The following is a 14,179-nucleotide window of genomic DNA, read 5'->3' on the forward strand; positions in this document are numbered from 1 at the left end:
GAGGCTTCAACCGTATGTGAACTGAGAACTTCCAGATGTTCAAGCTGGATTTAGAAAAGGCAGAGGAACCAGAGATCATATTGCCAACATCCATTGGATCATTGAAAAAGGATGAGAATTCCAGAAAAACATCTACTTCTGCTTTATTGACTACACCAAAGCCCTTGACTGTGTGGATCACAAACAAACTACGGAAAATTCTTAAAGAGATGGGAATATCAGACCACCTGACCTGCCTCCTGAGAAAACTGTATGCAGGTCAAGAAGCAACAGTTAGAACTGGACATGGAACAACAGACTGGTTCCAAATAGGAAAAGGTGTACGTCAAGGCTGTATATTGTCACCCTGCTTATTTAACTTCTATGCAGAATATATCATGTGAAATGCTGGGCTGGATGAAACACAAGCTGGAATCAAGATTGCTGGGAGAAATATCAATAACTTCAGATATGCAGACGACACCACCCTTATGGCAGAAACTGAAGAGGAACAAAAGAGCCTCTTGATGAAGGTGAAAATGGAGAGTGAAAAAGTTGGCTTAAAACTCAACATTCAGAAAACTAAGATCATGGCATCTGGTCCCATTACTTCATGGCAAATAGGGAAATAATGGAAACAGTGAGAGACTTTATTTTGGCGGGCTCCAAAATCATTGCAGATGGTGACTGCAGCCATGAAATTAAAAGACACTTGCTCCTTGGAAGAAAAGTTATGACCAACCTAGACAGCATATTAAAAATAGTTTTGCGACCTGGTTCGAAGAATTGACTCATTGGAAAAGACCCTGATGCTGGGAAAGATTGAAGGCTGGAGGAGAAGAGGACAACAGAGGAGATGGCAGGAGAGCATCACCGACTCCACGGACGTGAGTTTGAGTGAACTTCGGGAGTTGGTGATGGACAGGGAAGCCTGGCGTGCTGCAATTCATGGGGTCACAAAGAGTCGGACACTACTGAGCGACTGAACTGAAGGGCACTGAGCCTTCCTGCCTGTTACCCTCTTATCAGGAACCCTAGCCACTGGATCACAGGAGGAACACAGCAGCCACAGGGCTAAGAAAGTTAAAATTTTCAGGGAACTCTCCAGTTCCTCCCCGCACCCAGCACATTGCCCCTCCGCGGACTCAGGTCAGCAGCAGCTCACCCTGGCTTGCCGGAAGTCTCTTGGGCCAATCTGCAGCGGTGGGGCTCCACCTCTACTTGCCGCACAGCCCTTCAGGGAGGAGCCAGAGAGCAGGGACGCCCAGCACAGCGGAGGTTTAATATTTAAAAATTAAATATTTAATATGTAAATAATAATATTATTAATTCTGTAGTATTAAGGCACTGTATTATATAGGCAGTATATAAGGTATCTTATGTAGTATATAAGGTATCTTATGTAACTGTTAGAGAACAACTAGCCAATAATGTCGGAGAAGGCAATGGCACTCCACTCCAGTACTCTTGCCTGGAAAATCCCATGGACGGAGGAGCCTGGTGGGCTGCAGCCCATGAGGTCGCGAAGAGTCAGACACGACTGAGCGACTTCACTTTCACTTTTCACTTTCCTGTATGGGAGAAGGAAATGGCAACCCACTCCAGTGTTCTTGCCTGGAGAATCCCAGGGGCGGGGGAGCCTGGTGGGCTGCCGTCTATGGGGTCGTACAGAGTCGGACACGACTGAAGCGACTTAGCAGCAGCAGCAGCTAATAATGTGATGAAAACTGACAATGATTAAAACATTTAAGAATGGGCCTTGGAGCTTCCTGGGCATCGATTTCGCTAGGATTAAATGGAAAGAAACAGGTAATCGGACTTGAGATGTACTAAAGGCAAAAAACTGAAACTTTGGCAAATAACTCTAAATAAAAGTACACTTGAAGTTCCCATACCGGGAGTCGAACCCGGGCCGCCTGGGTGAAAACCAGGAATCCTAACCGCTAGACCATATGGGAACCACTGAGAGAACTGCTCCCTTATTCGTATCTATATCATCTGCGTCAGCCTGTCGTCAGCGCACCCACAGACCTGCGCGCTTCACTTTGCGCGCGCTTGTAGCATCTCGGCCTGACTGCGGCTGCGCGAGCTCGGGTCTGCCTACGCAGTGTTTGTCCGCGTATCCGGGCGTCTCTTGAAGGTATGGACTTTCTCCGGAAAGCGCCCTCTAGGACCCGAGCGAGAGTGGATGACGAGGCGCTTGCGTCCCTCTTGGACCTTGGGCGCCCCGGAAGCCTAGTTTCAAACAGTAAACGAAGGAGGGCTATTGCTTGACCTTCGTTGTCAACTCACGTCTAAAACAAAAGACTTCTCTCCCCGTGGCCACCCCCCTCCCCCGGCAGCCGCCTCAGGACCAGGTTCCCAGAGAAAATCTTTCCCTAGAATGGCGAAAACAGGGTGTTCACCTTCGCTCGTTTTGGCTTGAGAATCTCTGAAATGCAACCTTTGTGTTGGGGGCCGGATGCCCTTTTCCCCTTCAGTCACATTGTTTCGAGTGCTTCAATTAAGTTTTTCAGACAAAGGTAGGGTGCCCCCTCTCCAAAATTCCTCCAGTCCAACCAGAAAATTTGCCCTACTGCGATTCAGGTGTATTTTTATTAAAGGCTCAAGAATTAAACCAGTGTCTGTGTTAAGACACTGGTACCTGTGTCTTAACTTACATTAAGATAAATGAAAAAAATGGAAATGCCAAAATATGGTAGGGGTATACAACACTGGGATTAATCGAAAGAAAAGGGTGGCATTTCAAATCAGCGCTAAGGATGGTCCACTGTATGAACTATGGTAGAAAAGAGGAAGTTGACTGCAGGACTCACCCCATACTTCACTTGAATACAAAAGTTCTTGAGGAAAACACTGGAGAATTCCCTTATTATCCCATCAACCGCAATCCCAAAGCCAGAAATCATAAAATAGCTACCTGATAATTTCAACTGTTCTAAGAAACTTGATTTAAACACCCAAGAGCTGAGAGAGCTTTCACCTTACTCATTACGCTATTCAACTGTTCTGTGCAGTTTAATGCGTTTTATAACAAAAAGTTAAACCCACCATAAGTAAAGTTAAAACACAAAAACTGGGAAAAAAGATACATCTCATAAACAAAAAACTAACATCCCCATAAGCTCCTAGAAACTGCTAAAAATATCAACAAGCCCACAGAAAAATGAAGCCAGGACACAGAGTTTCTGGCCCCACAACAAATTAAAAGACTCATTCTTGAAAGGCAAAAGCAGTCGTTTAAAAACCTGAATGGTCTCTTGAAAGAGTTCCCTTGAAAATTTAGGTCAGATCCTTTTTACTTTCTGGCTTAAAACCTGCTAAGCATTCCCCATCTACTTAGGTATGTGTGTTTTTCTATCAGTGCAGAATCATTCTGTCCTGATCTGTGTAGCTATGTATGTTTTTTTTTCCTCCATCAAAGTCAGTTTTAAGGATCTAGAGAAACTGAAGCACCTACTTCTTGTCCTTCCCTGCCACTAGCTGTGTAGTATTTCATCCAGTAATGAAAAACCACAGCTAACTGATGCATGAAGTTGTTATTGTTCAATAATATGAACTAACCTAACAGCTTTGTGACTGCTCTACATGGATGTGAGTTTACAAGTGGTTTCACAGTAGTAACTTTCAACATTATGCAGTTTGCCTCTTCAGCCTTCCCCACCTAACAAAGTTGGAAACATGCAGACCAGAGAAGTATTAAGGAGCAGGGGTTAGTTCGGGTGGCGGGCAATCTGTGAAGGAGGAAGGGCTGATAAGGGAGCCACATCGAAGAATAGCTGTTCCCACTGCCTTGCTTCTGTGGTGACAGGTCAGGGAGCCCTGGGTTCTAGCTGCTTGAGTTTCTCCTGGAGTTCCTGGAGCTGGCTTCGACCCCAGCTGATGCGGCTCTGAAGGCTGGCCATGTCTGCAGCCAGCTGCAGACCTAGAGGAGGAGAAGAGATTGTCACTGTGGTATCTATGGTGCCACATGTCTCAAGGGCCTCTGGACACCCTCAGGCCACTCTGGCCTTCAAACTATTCCTAAAACATTCCAGGTACAGCTGGCATTGACTCCTTGAGAACCTCACTGGACTCATACTCTCAAGTCCTTCAGGTCATTGCTAAAATGTTCCTTCCCCCTCAAATTTCCTTGGCCCTCTTACAGCACCCACCAGGAACTAAAAATTCACAGATCATAACATAGTCTCTGTCCTTATATCATTCCTTCTTTTCTCCATTATCACAGGCCCTCCCTACTCTTGCCCTCTCTCCTTCTACTTGTTTTCTCTGCCCCCAAGAGTGGTCCACATTCTGGATCCACACCTACGTTGCTTCCCTTGATATCTCTCCTGGAATAGCTGTTGGGAAGTCCTCTGGGCCCTCCACACCACCCAGTCCACTGGCCAGTCCTGTCTTCTGCCATACTGCCTGGTCCCACTGATCACTCCCTCCAGGTAACACTTTACCCTCCTGATGTTGCTTCTGCCCCACTCCTTAGTCTTCTTGACTGGCCTCTTCCCTTCTTTTCCCCGTACTTCCTGTTCACATTCCTGGGACCTCTGCTGACCTCATCCCATTTCAACTTTAATGCTGTGGCTGTGTCAGCAACTTGGGAATTTAAAACCAGTGTTATGCAGTGAGTTCTCAAATCACTTTCTCCAGTCCAGGCCTCTTCCAAACTCCAGATACATGTACCCAACCATCCACTCAAAATCTCCACCACACCAGGAACACACCCCACACCACTCCTGACTTTACCTCAGCTGCGGCTCTGTGGCCCTCCCGCCTCACCTTTTCAGGCATTCTGACTACAGACTGGGCGCCTCCTTCCCTTACTCCTGAATTGATCTATCAGCAAATCCTGTGGTTTCCACTAGAAAAAACATGCAGTTTTCCCCCGACTTCCCCTGTCTTCCACTGTCCAGACCACCTCCACTCTTGTCCACTGGCCTCCTCTCTGCCATACCAGATGCAACATCACCTCAGAGATCTGCCCTGGTTGGTCCCTGGCACCTAGAACACTGTTCCCCAGATCACCAACAAAGCTCTTTCCTTCATCTCTTCAGAGGCCTTTCCAGGCTACCAAATATACAACAGCTCCCCTAGGCTATGCCATCCATTGTGCTCTACCTTATTTTTTCATAGCAACTTTCATTGCCTGGTATTTTAGGGCCTACTTATTTGTTTTCATGCATGTTGTTTTTCTGCACTCAATAAAGATCCAATGAGGGTGTTATACCTTTTGTTTCCTGCTGTATCCCCAGCACCTCCTATGAACCTGAACTCTGCCAACAGCCAATAAATGCTTTTTTAAAAAACCGTAGGTGTGCAACAAGTCGGAAATGGAGAAAACCTGCAAAGCCTTTTGCAGACTAATCCCAAGCCTGGCATTAGCACTCCCTGTAGATAGAAGGTCCCTTTCAGGGTCACTCACCCTCCTGGAAGCTGGCTTGAGCTTGTCGCAGACTGTGAGGCACCAGGATTCCAAACCATTTCAAAGGGTTCTGGGGAGCTGGGGAGGAGTCTGGCTCTGGGGTCCTTGGGAGACCCTTGCGCCTGCGCAGAGCTGAAGAAACAAAGGCTGGGGGTCTTGTTATTAATACCTGGCCGTCTTCTTGGCGACAATGTTAAACTTGATCTAAGCTCAAGATCCCAGAAAATACCAACTGTTGTAAAATCCGTTTTATGTTTTGGAAAACACCTTTTTACAAGCCCCTTGTATCTGTACACTCTTTTTTATTGACATTAAAATCAGCAAATGACCCCCCTTGTTTTCCTGTGAAAAAGGTACACAGACTTTTTGCCATTTTGCCTGAACCTGCTGAAAAGCCAGACACACCCTTCAACTCCCCACTGTCTCATGAATGATTAACTGGGATTAGAAATTTGTCCCCCTGAAACTAGCTAGACACAGAAATAAACATCTGTTCAGCTGAGACTTCCTCTGACTGCAAAACAGTTCTAACGGTAAAGGACTCACTCATAACTTTCTATTCCCCCTATAAATCTAAGGCAAAAAACCCGCTCTGCTGAGAGATTCAGATCTTCAGAACTGGGGCGCGCTCTATCGCAACAGCCTAAATAAAATCATCTCCTCAGACGTCCCATGCATTTTATCTTTTATATGGGAAGGGACCCGACGGGAAGAAGAGGGGGAGCTCACCTGCCTCGCGGGATCCCACTTCTTCTGGAGTCTGGGTGCCGGCTCTCACCATCCAGAACTTCTGGAGTCCGTCCTGAGCCTCGCTACAGAACGAGAAGGGAGACTGGACCTTTGGCGGCGCCGGCCCGGCCCTCTGTCCGCCCACCCGCTGCAGCATGCAAGGCTCCTCACCCGGTGCAGACGCGGACTTGGGGCTCCATGTGGGACGCATACTGCAGGGGCCCTACTGACTTGGCACCCATTGCATAGCGCGCTTTGGAGAGCGAGAGCCAGCCCTGGGAAGAGAGAAGAGAGAGGTGAAACAAGGTAACTTCCGTGCGCTGGCCAGTCCGCCCTCCCGCCCGAAGCTCCCACCTCCTCCACCCGGGCGTTTAGCGCTTGTCGCTTCGCCTCCAGTTGCTCCAGGTCTTCGAGGAGCTGCAGGAGAAGAAAGTCCAGCTCTGCCCGCAGATCCCGAGAAGCCATCTGCTACGCAGGGTCGAGAGCCGGCTCCTGACGGGTCGCCCAATCAGTGTCCGCCGGCCTAGCAGGACAGCCAATAGGCGTGCGAGGCCCGCCCTCTCTGGGGCTCCCAGTCTTGGGTGGATTGTGGCTGGCTGCTTTGCGCTTTTCAGGATCAGCGCGGCCTCAGAGCTGCGACCCTGGAAGTGATAACCTTCGTCAGGCAAGCATCCGAAGGGGACCAGCCACCCGGACAGTCGGCAAGAGCGGTGGGTATCTCCGAATCACTTCTGGAAGCGGCCGCGACTTAAACGTAGGGTTGTTGGAGTGGCGATGAAACGAGGCGTCCATTTTAAAGGAGGGGCGGCTTTAATTTCAGAATGGGCGGGTAGGCGATCATCTGGTCAATCGCTGAACAGCTTTTACACCTGCTGGAGCCTACAGTTATGATTATTTTAGGGGTTCCTCACCTTCAAATCGAACATTCGCCTCCTCGCGGTAGGTAGTGAAGCCGGGCTGTCGCCTTTATTAACTGCCGGTCTAAGCGCGTGACAGCACCTTGCTGCCCTATCCTGCCTATTGGTTGCTTCAGTGAGCACGCCCTTCAGTCTGGCCAATCGACTCCCACCTGTTAGCCATTTTAACTTCGGGCACTGTAGGAATCAGCGGAATCCAATGAGGTCTGTACCGACTTTTGATTAAGGGCGGAAGTGAGGCCGGCGGAAGCGAGGACTGCGTTGCGCAAGCGGTATCCAAAGATTCTCCTGGACCCACGTGGAAGTTGCGCTCAGGATGGTAGGAGGGATGTTTTAAACTCCTGTTTTGGAGGTCGGGGGCTCGTGGAAGCTGGGGTTGTGGCCGGTGAGGTCGGGGCGTATGTTTCTGGAGCCTGCTTTGCTTGGCGAAAACGGGTCGTCTGAATGGGCCCGCTCTTCCCCAGCTGCGCCGCGAGGCCCGCCTTCGCCGCGAGTACCTGTACCGCAAGGCACGAGAGGAGGCTGAGCGAACGGCCCAGGAGAGGAAAGACAAGGTTCGGCGCGCGCTTGAGGGTACGTGTGTCCCCCGCTCTCCGATCTTTTCTAGAGACCGTAGTTTTAAAACCCAACAAGAAACAGGCCCCAATGCTGTAAAACGCGTTTAATTAGCATTTACTTTGTTAGGGTGGTGACTATCCTTTCACGTATTTACTGGCCATTTTCCTAACTGTTCGATCTTCCTCATGGTTTGCAAATGTTCCTTTCAAGATGGTATGAATTACTTGTCATTTATGTTACAGTATCCAGATTTTACAGCTTGCTTATTAATTTTATTTACAGTGTCTTTATTGTTGTTTAGTCGCTAAGTTGCAGTGTCTAGGCCTTTCCAGATTTAAACATTTCGCGTGGTCCTATACCTATTTCCCCTGCATCGTTTCTGTTCTTGCTACCTGTTTTCACTACAAGGTAATATCTGATTGTCTTTTACTACTGTTACAAGTCCCTTGTATTTGAAAACTGTTAATTCGTGTAGGACTTGATTTTATTTGCGTTGTAAATTAGGAATTTAACTTTGCAATATTTTGCCCACTTTCCATTTGCCCTGCTGTTAAAGCAGTCTGTCACACATGCCTGATTGGAAATGCTTTATTTATATGTATCTTGTTGGTTCTTGTGTTGGTGGAGCTCTGTTTCCTGATAGTACATCAACTCAATACTTCTGTTTTAAATTCACTTTGATTGTCTTAGGTTTTAGACATGTAAAGTATTGTGGTATGTATATGTATATTTATGTCAAGCATAATGTAAAACAGAGCTTCTCAGTGCTAGTGGTAAAAGAATCTACCCTGCTGATGCAAAGGTGTGGGTTCAAACCCGGAGTGGGAAACAGCAACTCACTCCAGTATCCTTGCCTGGAAAATTCCAGGGACAGAGGAACCTGGCAGACTGCTGCCCATGGATCCCGTTGGGACTGAGCTCCTGCTGTAATGAGCTATCTACTCATGTTAAAAAATGAAACTGATAAATATATTGAAGTTCAGAAATATTTTCGCCGACCTAGAGAACCACAGTATTGAATATTGATTAAAAATAAGCCATTTCCTTCCTCTTCTTTTTTGCCTGTATCATGCTTGTTTGTAATACTATATCACATTGGTTGATTTTAGGTAGTATTAGGTTTTGTGTATTCTTTTGCCACGTTATGTTTTTGTTTGGCATTGTTACTAAGATACATTGAGTGTAGGTGAGGCTCCTGCAGGTGAATATTCCACAGGGTCTTCATCCAATTCACTGTTGGGGGTGGACAGCTTATTTTTAGTTTGGGTCAGCCCTGCTGCTGTGAACACTGTCTTCAGTGTGCAAGAGTTTGTCCAGGGTATGTTAGAAGTGCTGGGTTCAAAGGACATGCTCCAAAGTGGGCATGGCCACACAGCCCAGCCGTTCTGCCAAATCTAGCCTTAGTTCACAGAGGGAACCTCTGACCCAGAGCATCACAATTAATGATTTTAATGTCAGAGGATTTGAGGGTTTCTGATCCACCTTAATACAGAATGAGTAGTTTCCATTTATTTTTTTAACATTGTTAATTTTTTTCTGACTACAAAGGGAATGCATACTTGTGGATACATAGTTTAGAAACCTCTCAAGTCTTGACACTCAGGACCCATAGTAAATGAAATCACCTATAAACACTCTTAACAAGGTGGCATATAGCCAAAAATAATTGTTTCATTACCACCTCCACCTCTAATTACATATCAGCTCTCTGCTCAGAAACGAGTAAAGGGGTGTTTTTCCATCAAGTCTGTACAGTGTTGTAAAAACTGAAGGTTCTATGCATGTCTTTCTCAACCTCTCTGTTTTCCCCCTGCAGAGAACCGCCTGATTCCCACCGAGTTACGCAAGGAAGCTCTGGCCTTACAGGGGTCTCTGGAGTTTGAGGATGCCGGCGGTGAAGGTGACCTTCCCTGACTCTATGGGCCAGCTTCTCTTCCTGCACTTGAGTCCACTAACTTCTGTGTCATTCCTGAGACACCTTGAAGAAAGGCTGTGAAGCTCCTGATCCTGAAACGGTCTTCCAGGCACCCTCATGGCTGTGCACAGATGACACCTCAGGGGACCTCTCACTGAGTGCTCCCAGTTCTGTTTACATGGCACAGTATTACCCCACTTTGTACTTTGTTTTGTCTGTTAATTGGCCTTCTCACTAGGAATGTAGGTTCTGCTGGGACAGAACAGTGTCGTTATTTTCATTTGTGTCCCCAGCTACCAGTACTTCATTGGTATCCAGATGTTTGATTCATTGCATTATTCAACAAATATGAAAGGAATCACAGCATAAATATTTGTTGTGAGGTAAAGGAGTCTGTTACTCTGGGCCTTAACAGAATCTGGACTTGTGCTAACATGGTAGCTACTTGTTCCATGTGATTACCGGAGCTTAAATGAACTAGAATCAAATATAAAGATTCAGTTCCTCGATCACACTTGTGCTTGTAGCCAGTTTGGCCAGGGGCCACCCTGTTGCCCAGAGCAGGTACAGAGCGTTTCCATTCTTGCTGGTATTGTCAAGACAGTGTTGTTCTAGGTGGATTTGGCCGCTGGGCGTTAGCATTTCACTTCCCTCGGCAATATCGTGTTCTCGTGCCTCACGCTCCTCACAGGTGTGACCAACCACGTAGATGATGAGTATCGCTGGGCAGGGGTTGAGGATCCCAAGGTCATGATTACTACCTCCCGAGATCCCAGTTCCCGCCTTAAGATGTTTGCAAAGGTATGACGACAGGCGTGAGTGGGAGGTGTTCAGAGACTCGGAGCCCCATCCTAACCAGAGGAGTTCACCTGCAGGAGCTGAAGTTGGTGTTCCCTGGTGCCCAGCGCATGAACCGTGGCCGGCATGAGGTAGGAGCTCTGGTGCGAGCCTGCAAAGCCAATGGGGTCACTGACCTGCTGGTTGTCCACGAGCATCGAGGCACACCCGGTAAGGCTGGTGGGAGGGAGCTCGGTGCTGCGAGGGTGGCTGGCTAGGAGCAGAGGGTCTCTGACGGCTTGTGTGGTCCTGCCAGTGGGGCTCATTGTCAGCCACCTGCCCTTTGGCCCAACTGCGTACTTCACACTGTGCAACGTAGTCATGAGGCATGACATCCCTGACCTGGGCACTGCATCAGAGGCCAAACCGCACCTCATCATACACGGCTTCTCCTCCCGCCTGGGTAAGCGGGTGAGTCTGTGGCCATGGGCTAGGGGCTGGGGGCTGGGAGCTGGGGGTGCGAGGCCAGGCATTTGAGGCTTTTCTTCCTGCTGCCCTAGGTCTCTGACATACTCCGCTACCTGTTCCCTGTGCCCAAAGATGACAGCCACCGGGTCATCACCTTCGCCAACCAGGACGACTACATCTCCTTCCGGTGGGTCTGTTGGCTGGGCTCAAGTGATGTCCCAGCCTTTATGCCCCTGTGCTGTCTGTTGTTTATCCTGTAGCTGCTCCCTGCCTCCGCTCAACCCTGCCCTGCCCCCTTTGCCCCAGGCACCATGTATACAAGAAGACCAACCACCGCAACGTGGAGCTGACCGAGGTTGGGCCGCGCTTTGAGCTGAAGTGTGAGTTTGGGGCTTTCTCCTGCATCTGGTGGGGGCAGTGCTGGATATGTAGGTGACCATATCTCACCCCCTTCCCCCAGTGTACATGATCCGCCTGGGCACGCTGGAACAAGAGGCCACTGCAGACGTAGAATGGCGCTGGCACCCCTACACCAACACCGCACACAAGAGAGTCTTCCTGAGTGCTGAGTAGCCCACTCGCTAATGAGGATGTGGACCTGGACCTGGGAGGTGGGGAGAGGTCAGATAAAATCTAATTGCTGTAGCACCCTGTTTACCTCTTAAGTGGTCAGGGCAGGTCTGTTGGGTTGAGTGTGAAAGGTGTGGGGGTCTCCTCAGGTGCGGACCTGGCAGCTCTGGGACGTCCTCAGGCCCGGTAGTGACACTGTGTGTAGGACAAGGCAGACCTGAGGCAGTGACTAGCTCCTGGGCTGTTGGGAGGGTTTGCTGCTACCCTGGGAGATCTGGTGCTGCTGTTAGTGGCCGTGAACATTCATCATCTGGGAATGGGAATAAAAGCGTGAGCCCAGAAGTCTCATAGCGGAGGTTGGCCCTGGGGACCAGCTTTCAGCCAGGGCAGGCAGAAAATAAACAAGATGCAAACCATTTATTCATTTCATTGTGGCCTCCTTTGAGTGTAATTCAAGCTCCTCAGAGAACCCAGTGCACTTGGGTTCACCAGCAGTGGGAAGCTTTATATGGTCATCTTTCCCTTTAAGAATCTCTTTAGGATCTCCCTAGATTACCGAGGATCTCTCTTAAGTTATCAAGGATGTCTGGTATATGAATTCACCACTTTTTGATGGGCACAAACTCAACTGGTTTCCTGTTTTAACAGCCACAAATATTGCTTCAGGAACACTGAACATAACGTCTGTGCATATTTATACAAGTATATCTGATGAGTAAACTGCTGCAAGTGGAATTGTGTCTTGAAAATGATTATAGATGCTGCTGAATTGTCCTCCAAGAGGCTGTCTCGTCCAGCCACTGTCAGGAGATCTGAGTGTTTCCTGTGTTCTTGCCATAACTGGGGATTGTCAGACTTGGTCAAGCTCTGGGTGCAAAATTGTTCCTCAGTTGAATGTATTTTGAAAATTATAACAGATGCCAGTGTTAGTTGCTCAGTCATGTCTGACTCTTGGTAACCCCATGGACCGTAGCCCATCTGGCTCCTCTGTCCATGGGATTCTTCAGGCAAGAATACTGGAGAGGATAGCCATGCCCTCCTCCAGGGGATCTTCCTGAGCCAAGGAATTGAACCCGGGTGTGCTGCATTGCAGGCGGCTTCTTTACCATCTAGTCCACCAGGGGAGCTCATAACAGATGTCATACATATTCAAATATTCATTGGCTATATGTGTGTTCTCTGTGACCTGTTAGCTCTTTATAGAAACTTGTTTACCTTTTCGTTGATAGATTGTTTAAAGTCTTTTAATTGTGGAGAATTCCAAAATAAGAGCAGAGAGGACTGTACAGTGAGTCCACGAAGCCCATCTCATTGACCAGTATCCTGGTGGCTCAGCAGTAAAGAATCTGCCTGCCAGTGCAGGACACGGGAGACGCAGGAGCCACAGGTTTGATCCCTGAGTCAGGAACATCCCCTACAGAAGAAAACAGCAACCCACTCTAATACTCTTGCCTGGGAAATGTCTTGGACCGAGGAGCCTGGCCAGCTACAGTCCATGGGGTCGCAAAGGATTTAGCAACTACACGACAACCCACTTTGTAGCTGCACCCTCTCCTGATACCTGCTCCACTTGTTTATTTTGAAGCAAATCCCAGATACATATCATTTCATCCAAAAATATTTCCATATAGCTCTAAAAAATAAGACTCAACAAAAATAATATAGCACTGTCACACTTAAAAAAATCAGTAGTTATTCCAGATTCTACTCTACATATCCAGTTAATGTTCAGTTTTCCCTGATATGGTATGTTCATTTGAACCAGGATACAACTTAGGTGCATTTCATTGCAAATGGTTGACAATTCTCTTGTCCTTTTAAAAACAGCTTTATTGAGATATAATGCATGTCAACACCATTGATCTGTTTAAAGTATACAGTTAAATATTTTTTTATTATATTCACAGGGTTGCACAGTCATCACCACAATCTAATTTTAGGCCACTTTTGTCCCTTCTGAAAGAAACTTCCATACCCTTTAGCTGTCACTTCGCATTCCTTTCCAACCTTCCCCCAACTCTCAGCACCTTGTAACCACTAATCTACTTTTGGTCTCTATAGACTTGGCTACTCTGGACATTGCATAGGAACTGTGATAGAAAAGAATCTTGTATTCCGTTACAAGTTATTCACTAAAGGGATGTTGCCTCCAAGCTTAAACTATACATAATGGCCCACTTCTGGGAACCTTGCTTCCAGGTAATGAGTGTTAGGCTGAAATACCTTTGTTTAGCTCCAGGAAACATCGTGACCAGGCCCAGCTGTGAGTGACTGCAGGGAGGAAGAAATTAACATATCCCCTCTGGAGGCGAATGGGAACCAGGAAGTGTTTGGCTTTTCTCCCTCCCCTTTTGGTATAAAGGAGCCTGAATTCAGACTCAGGCAAGATGGTTCAAACCCATTATCTTCGTTTCCTGGCTTTCTGAATAAAGTCTCTATTCCTTGTCTCAGTGACTCATCTCTTGAACCTGCCTGTTGTGCCGCAAGCTTAGTATGAGCTTATACTCAGTAATGGAATGGAATCATATAATTTGTAGTGTTTTGTGACTGGCTTCTGTCGACTAAAGAATAGTCACAACCTGAGAATAAAAAGTTATTTGGTGGGAATGTTTAGGACTTCGAACGCGGGAAGCAGCATCTCAGGGAGCCCTGAGAAGCTGCTTTGAAGACGATGGAGAGGGAGGCCGGCTGTATATAGAAGTTTGCAACAAAGAGGGCAGGCAGTCTGAACATCAAAGATTATTGTAGTTAAGGAGAACCAGATGTCTCAAGGAATTTAGTGCTCTTCTTTATATGGGAAGATGCAAGTTTCTGGGCTCCCTGAACTCTTTCCTTTCATATGCACTCCTG

At 47.5% G+C, this 14,179-nt stretch overlaps 2 protein-coding genes and 1 non-coding gene across 11 annotated transcripts; 1 reads left to right on the forward strand and 2 right to left on the reverse strand.

Annotated features, from left to right (window-relative positions):
* Positions 1-1,865: 1,865 nt before the first annotated feature.
* Positions 1,866-1,937, reverse strand: TRNAE-UUC (transfer RNA glutamic acid (anticodon UUC)). Its single transcript has one exon. It is a non-coding gene; the product is annotated as a tRNA-Glu (tRNA).
* Positions 1,938-2,555: 618 nt separating this feature from the next.
* CCDC115 (coiled-coil domain containing 115) lies at positions 2,556-7,180 on the reverse strand. Of its 2 annotated transcripts, none has more exons than XM_069576854.1 (6): positions 7,036-7,180; positions 6,479-6,765; positions 6,296-6,399; positions 6,125-6,207; positions 5,396-5,527; positions 2,556-3,904 (listed from the first exon to the last, which is right to left on the reverse strand). In XM_069576854.1, the coding sequence occupies exons 2-6, from the start codon at positions 6,587-6,589 to the stop codon at positions 3,792-3,794; spliced, it is 543 nt and encodes a 180-aa protein (XP_069432955.1). In that variant the 5' UTR covers positions 6,590-6,765; positions 7,036-7,180; the 3' UTR covers positions 2,556-3,791. The 2 variants fall into 2 exon arrangements, with proteins under 2 accessions (XP_069432955.1, XP_069432954.1); XM_069576853.1 differs by having other exon boundaries at positions 5,396-5,542; positions 7,036-7,145.
* On the forward strand, positions 5,868-13,776 carry IMP4 (IMP U3 small nucleolar ribonucleoprotein 4). 8 transcript variants are annotated; one of them, XM_069576845.1, is made up of 12 exons: positions 5,868-5,928; positions 6,094-6,834; positions 7,269-7,360; positions 7,506-7,614; positions 9,416-9,499; positions 10,206-10,315; positions 10,390-10,522; positions 10,608-10,762; positions 10,852-10,946; positions 11,066-11,139; positions 11,220-11,380; positions 13,563-13,776. In XM_069576845.1, exons 3-11 carry the CDS (start codon positions 7,358-7,360, stop codon positions 11,330-11,332), a joined length of 876 nt encoding a protein of 291 aa, XP_069432946.1. In that variant the 5' UTR covers positions 5,868-5,928; positions 6,094-6,834; positions 7,269-7,357; the 3' UTR covers positions 11,333-11,380; positions 13,563-13,776. The 8 variants fall into 8 exon arrangements, with proteins under 8 accessions (XP_069432946.1, XP_069432947.1, XP_069432949.1 ...); XM_069576846.1 differs by having other exon boundaries at positions 11,220-11,370; XM_069576848.1 differs by lacking the exon at positions 13,563-13,776 and having other exon boundaries at positions 7,225-7,360; positions 11,220-11,745.
* The last annotated feature ends 403 nt before the right edge of the window (positions 13,777-14,179 follow it).

This window comes from Ovis canadensis, chromosome 2, assembly GCF_042477335.2.
Source record: "Ovis canadensis isolate MfBH-ARS-UI-01 breed Bighorn chromosome 2, ARS-UI_OviCan_v2, whole genome shotgun sequence".
In the NCBI taxonomy this organism is placed as follows: Eukaryota; Metazoa; Chordata; class Mammalia; order Artiodactyla; family Bovidae; genus Ovis; species Ovis canadensis.

Excerpts from the sequence above, each read along its gene's own strand:
- IMP4 (XM_069576845.1), top strand. Across the intron at positions 9,500-10,205 it reads TGAGGATGCCGGCGGTGAAG|GTGTGACCAACCACGTAGAT; the intron begins GTGACCTTCCCT and ends CGCTCCTCACAG. Across the intron at positions 10,763-10,851 it reads CCTCCCGCCTGGGTAAGCGG|GTCTCTGACATACTCCGCTA; the intron begins GTGAGTCTGTGG and ends CTGCTGCCCTAG.
- CCDC115 (XM_069576853.1), bottom strand. The coding sequence starts at position 6,589 with ATGGCTTCTCGGGATCTGCGGGCAGAGCTGGACTTTCTTCTCCTGCAG. Across the intron at positions 6,208-6,295 it reads CAAGTCCGCGTCTGCACCGG|CGAGGCTCAGGACGGACTCC; the intron begins GTGAGGAGCCTT and ends CTCGTTCTGTAG. Across the intron at positions 5,543-6,124 it reads AGTGGGATCCCGCGAGGCAG|CCTTTGTTTCTTCAGCTCTG; the intron begins GTGAGCTCCCCC and ends CAAGACCCCCAG.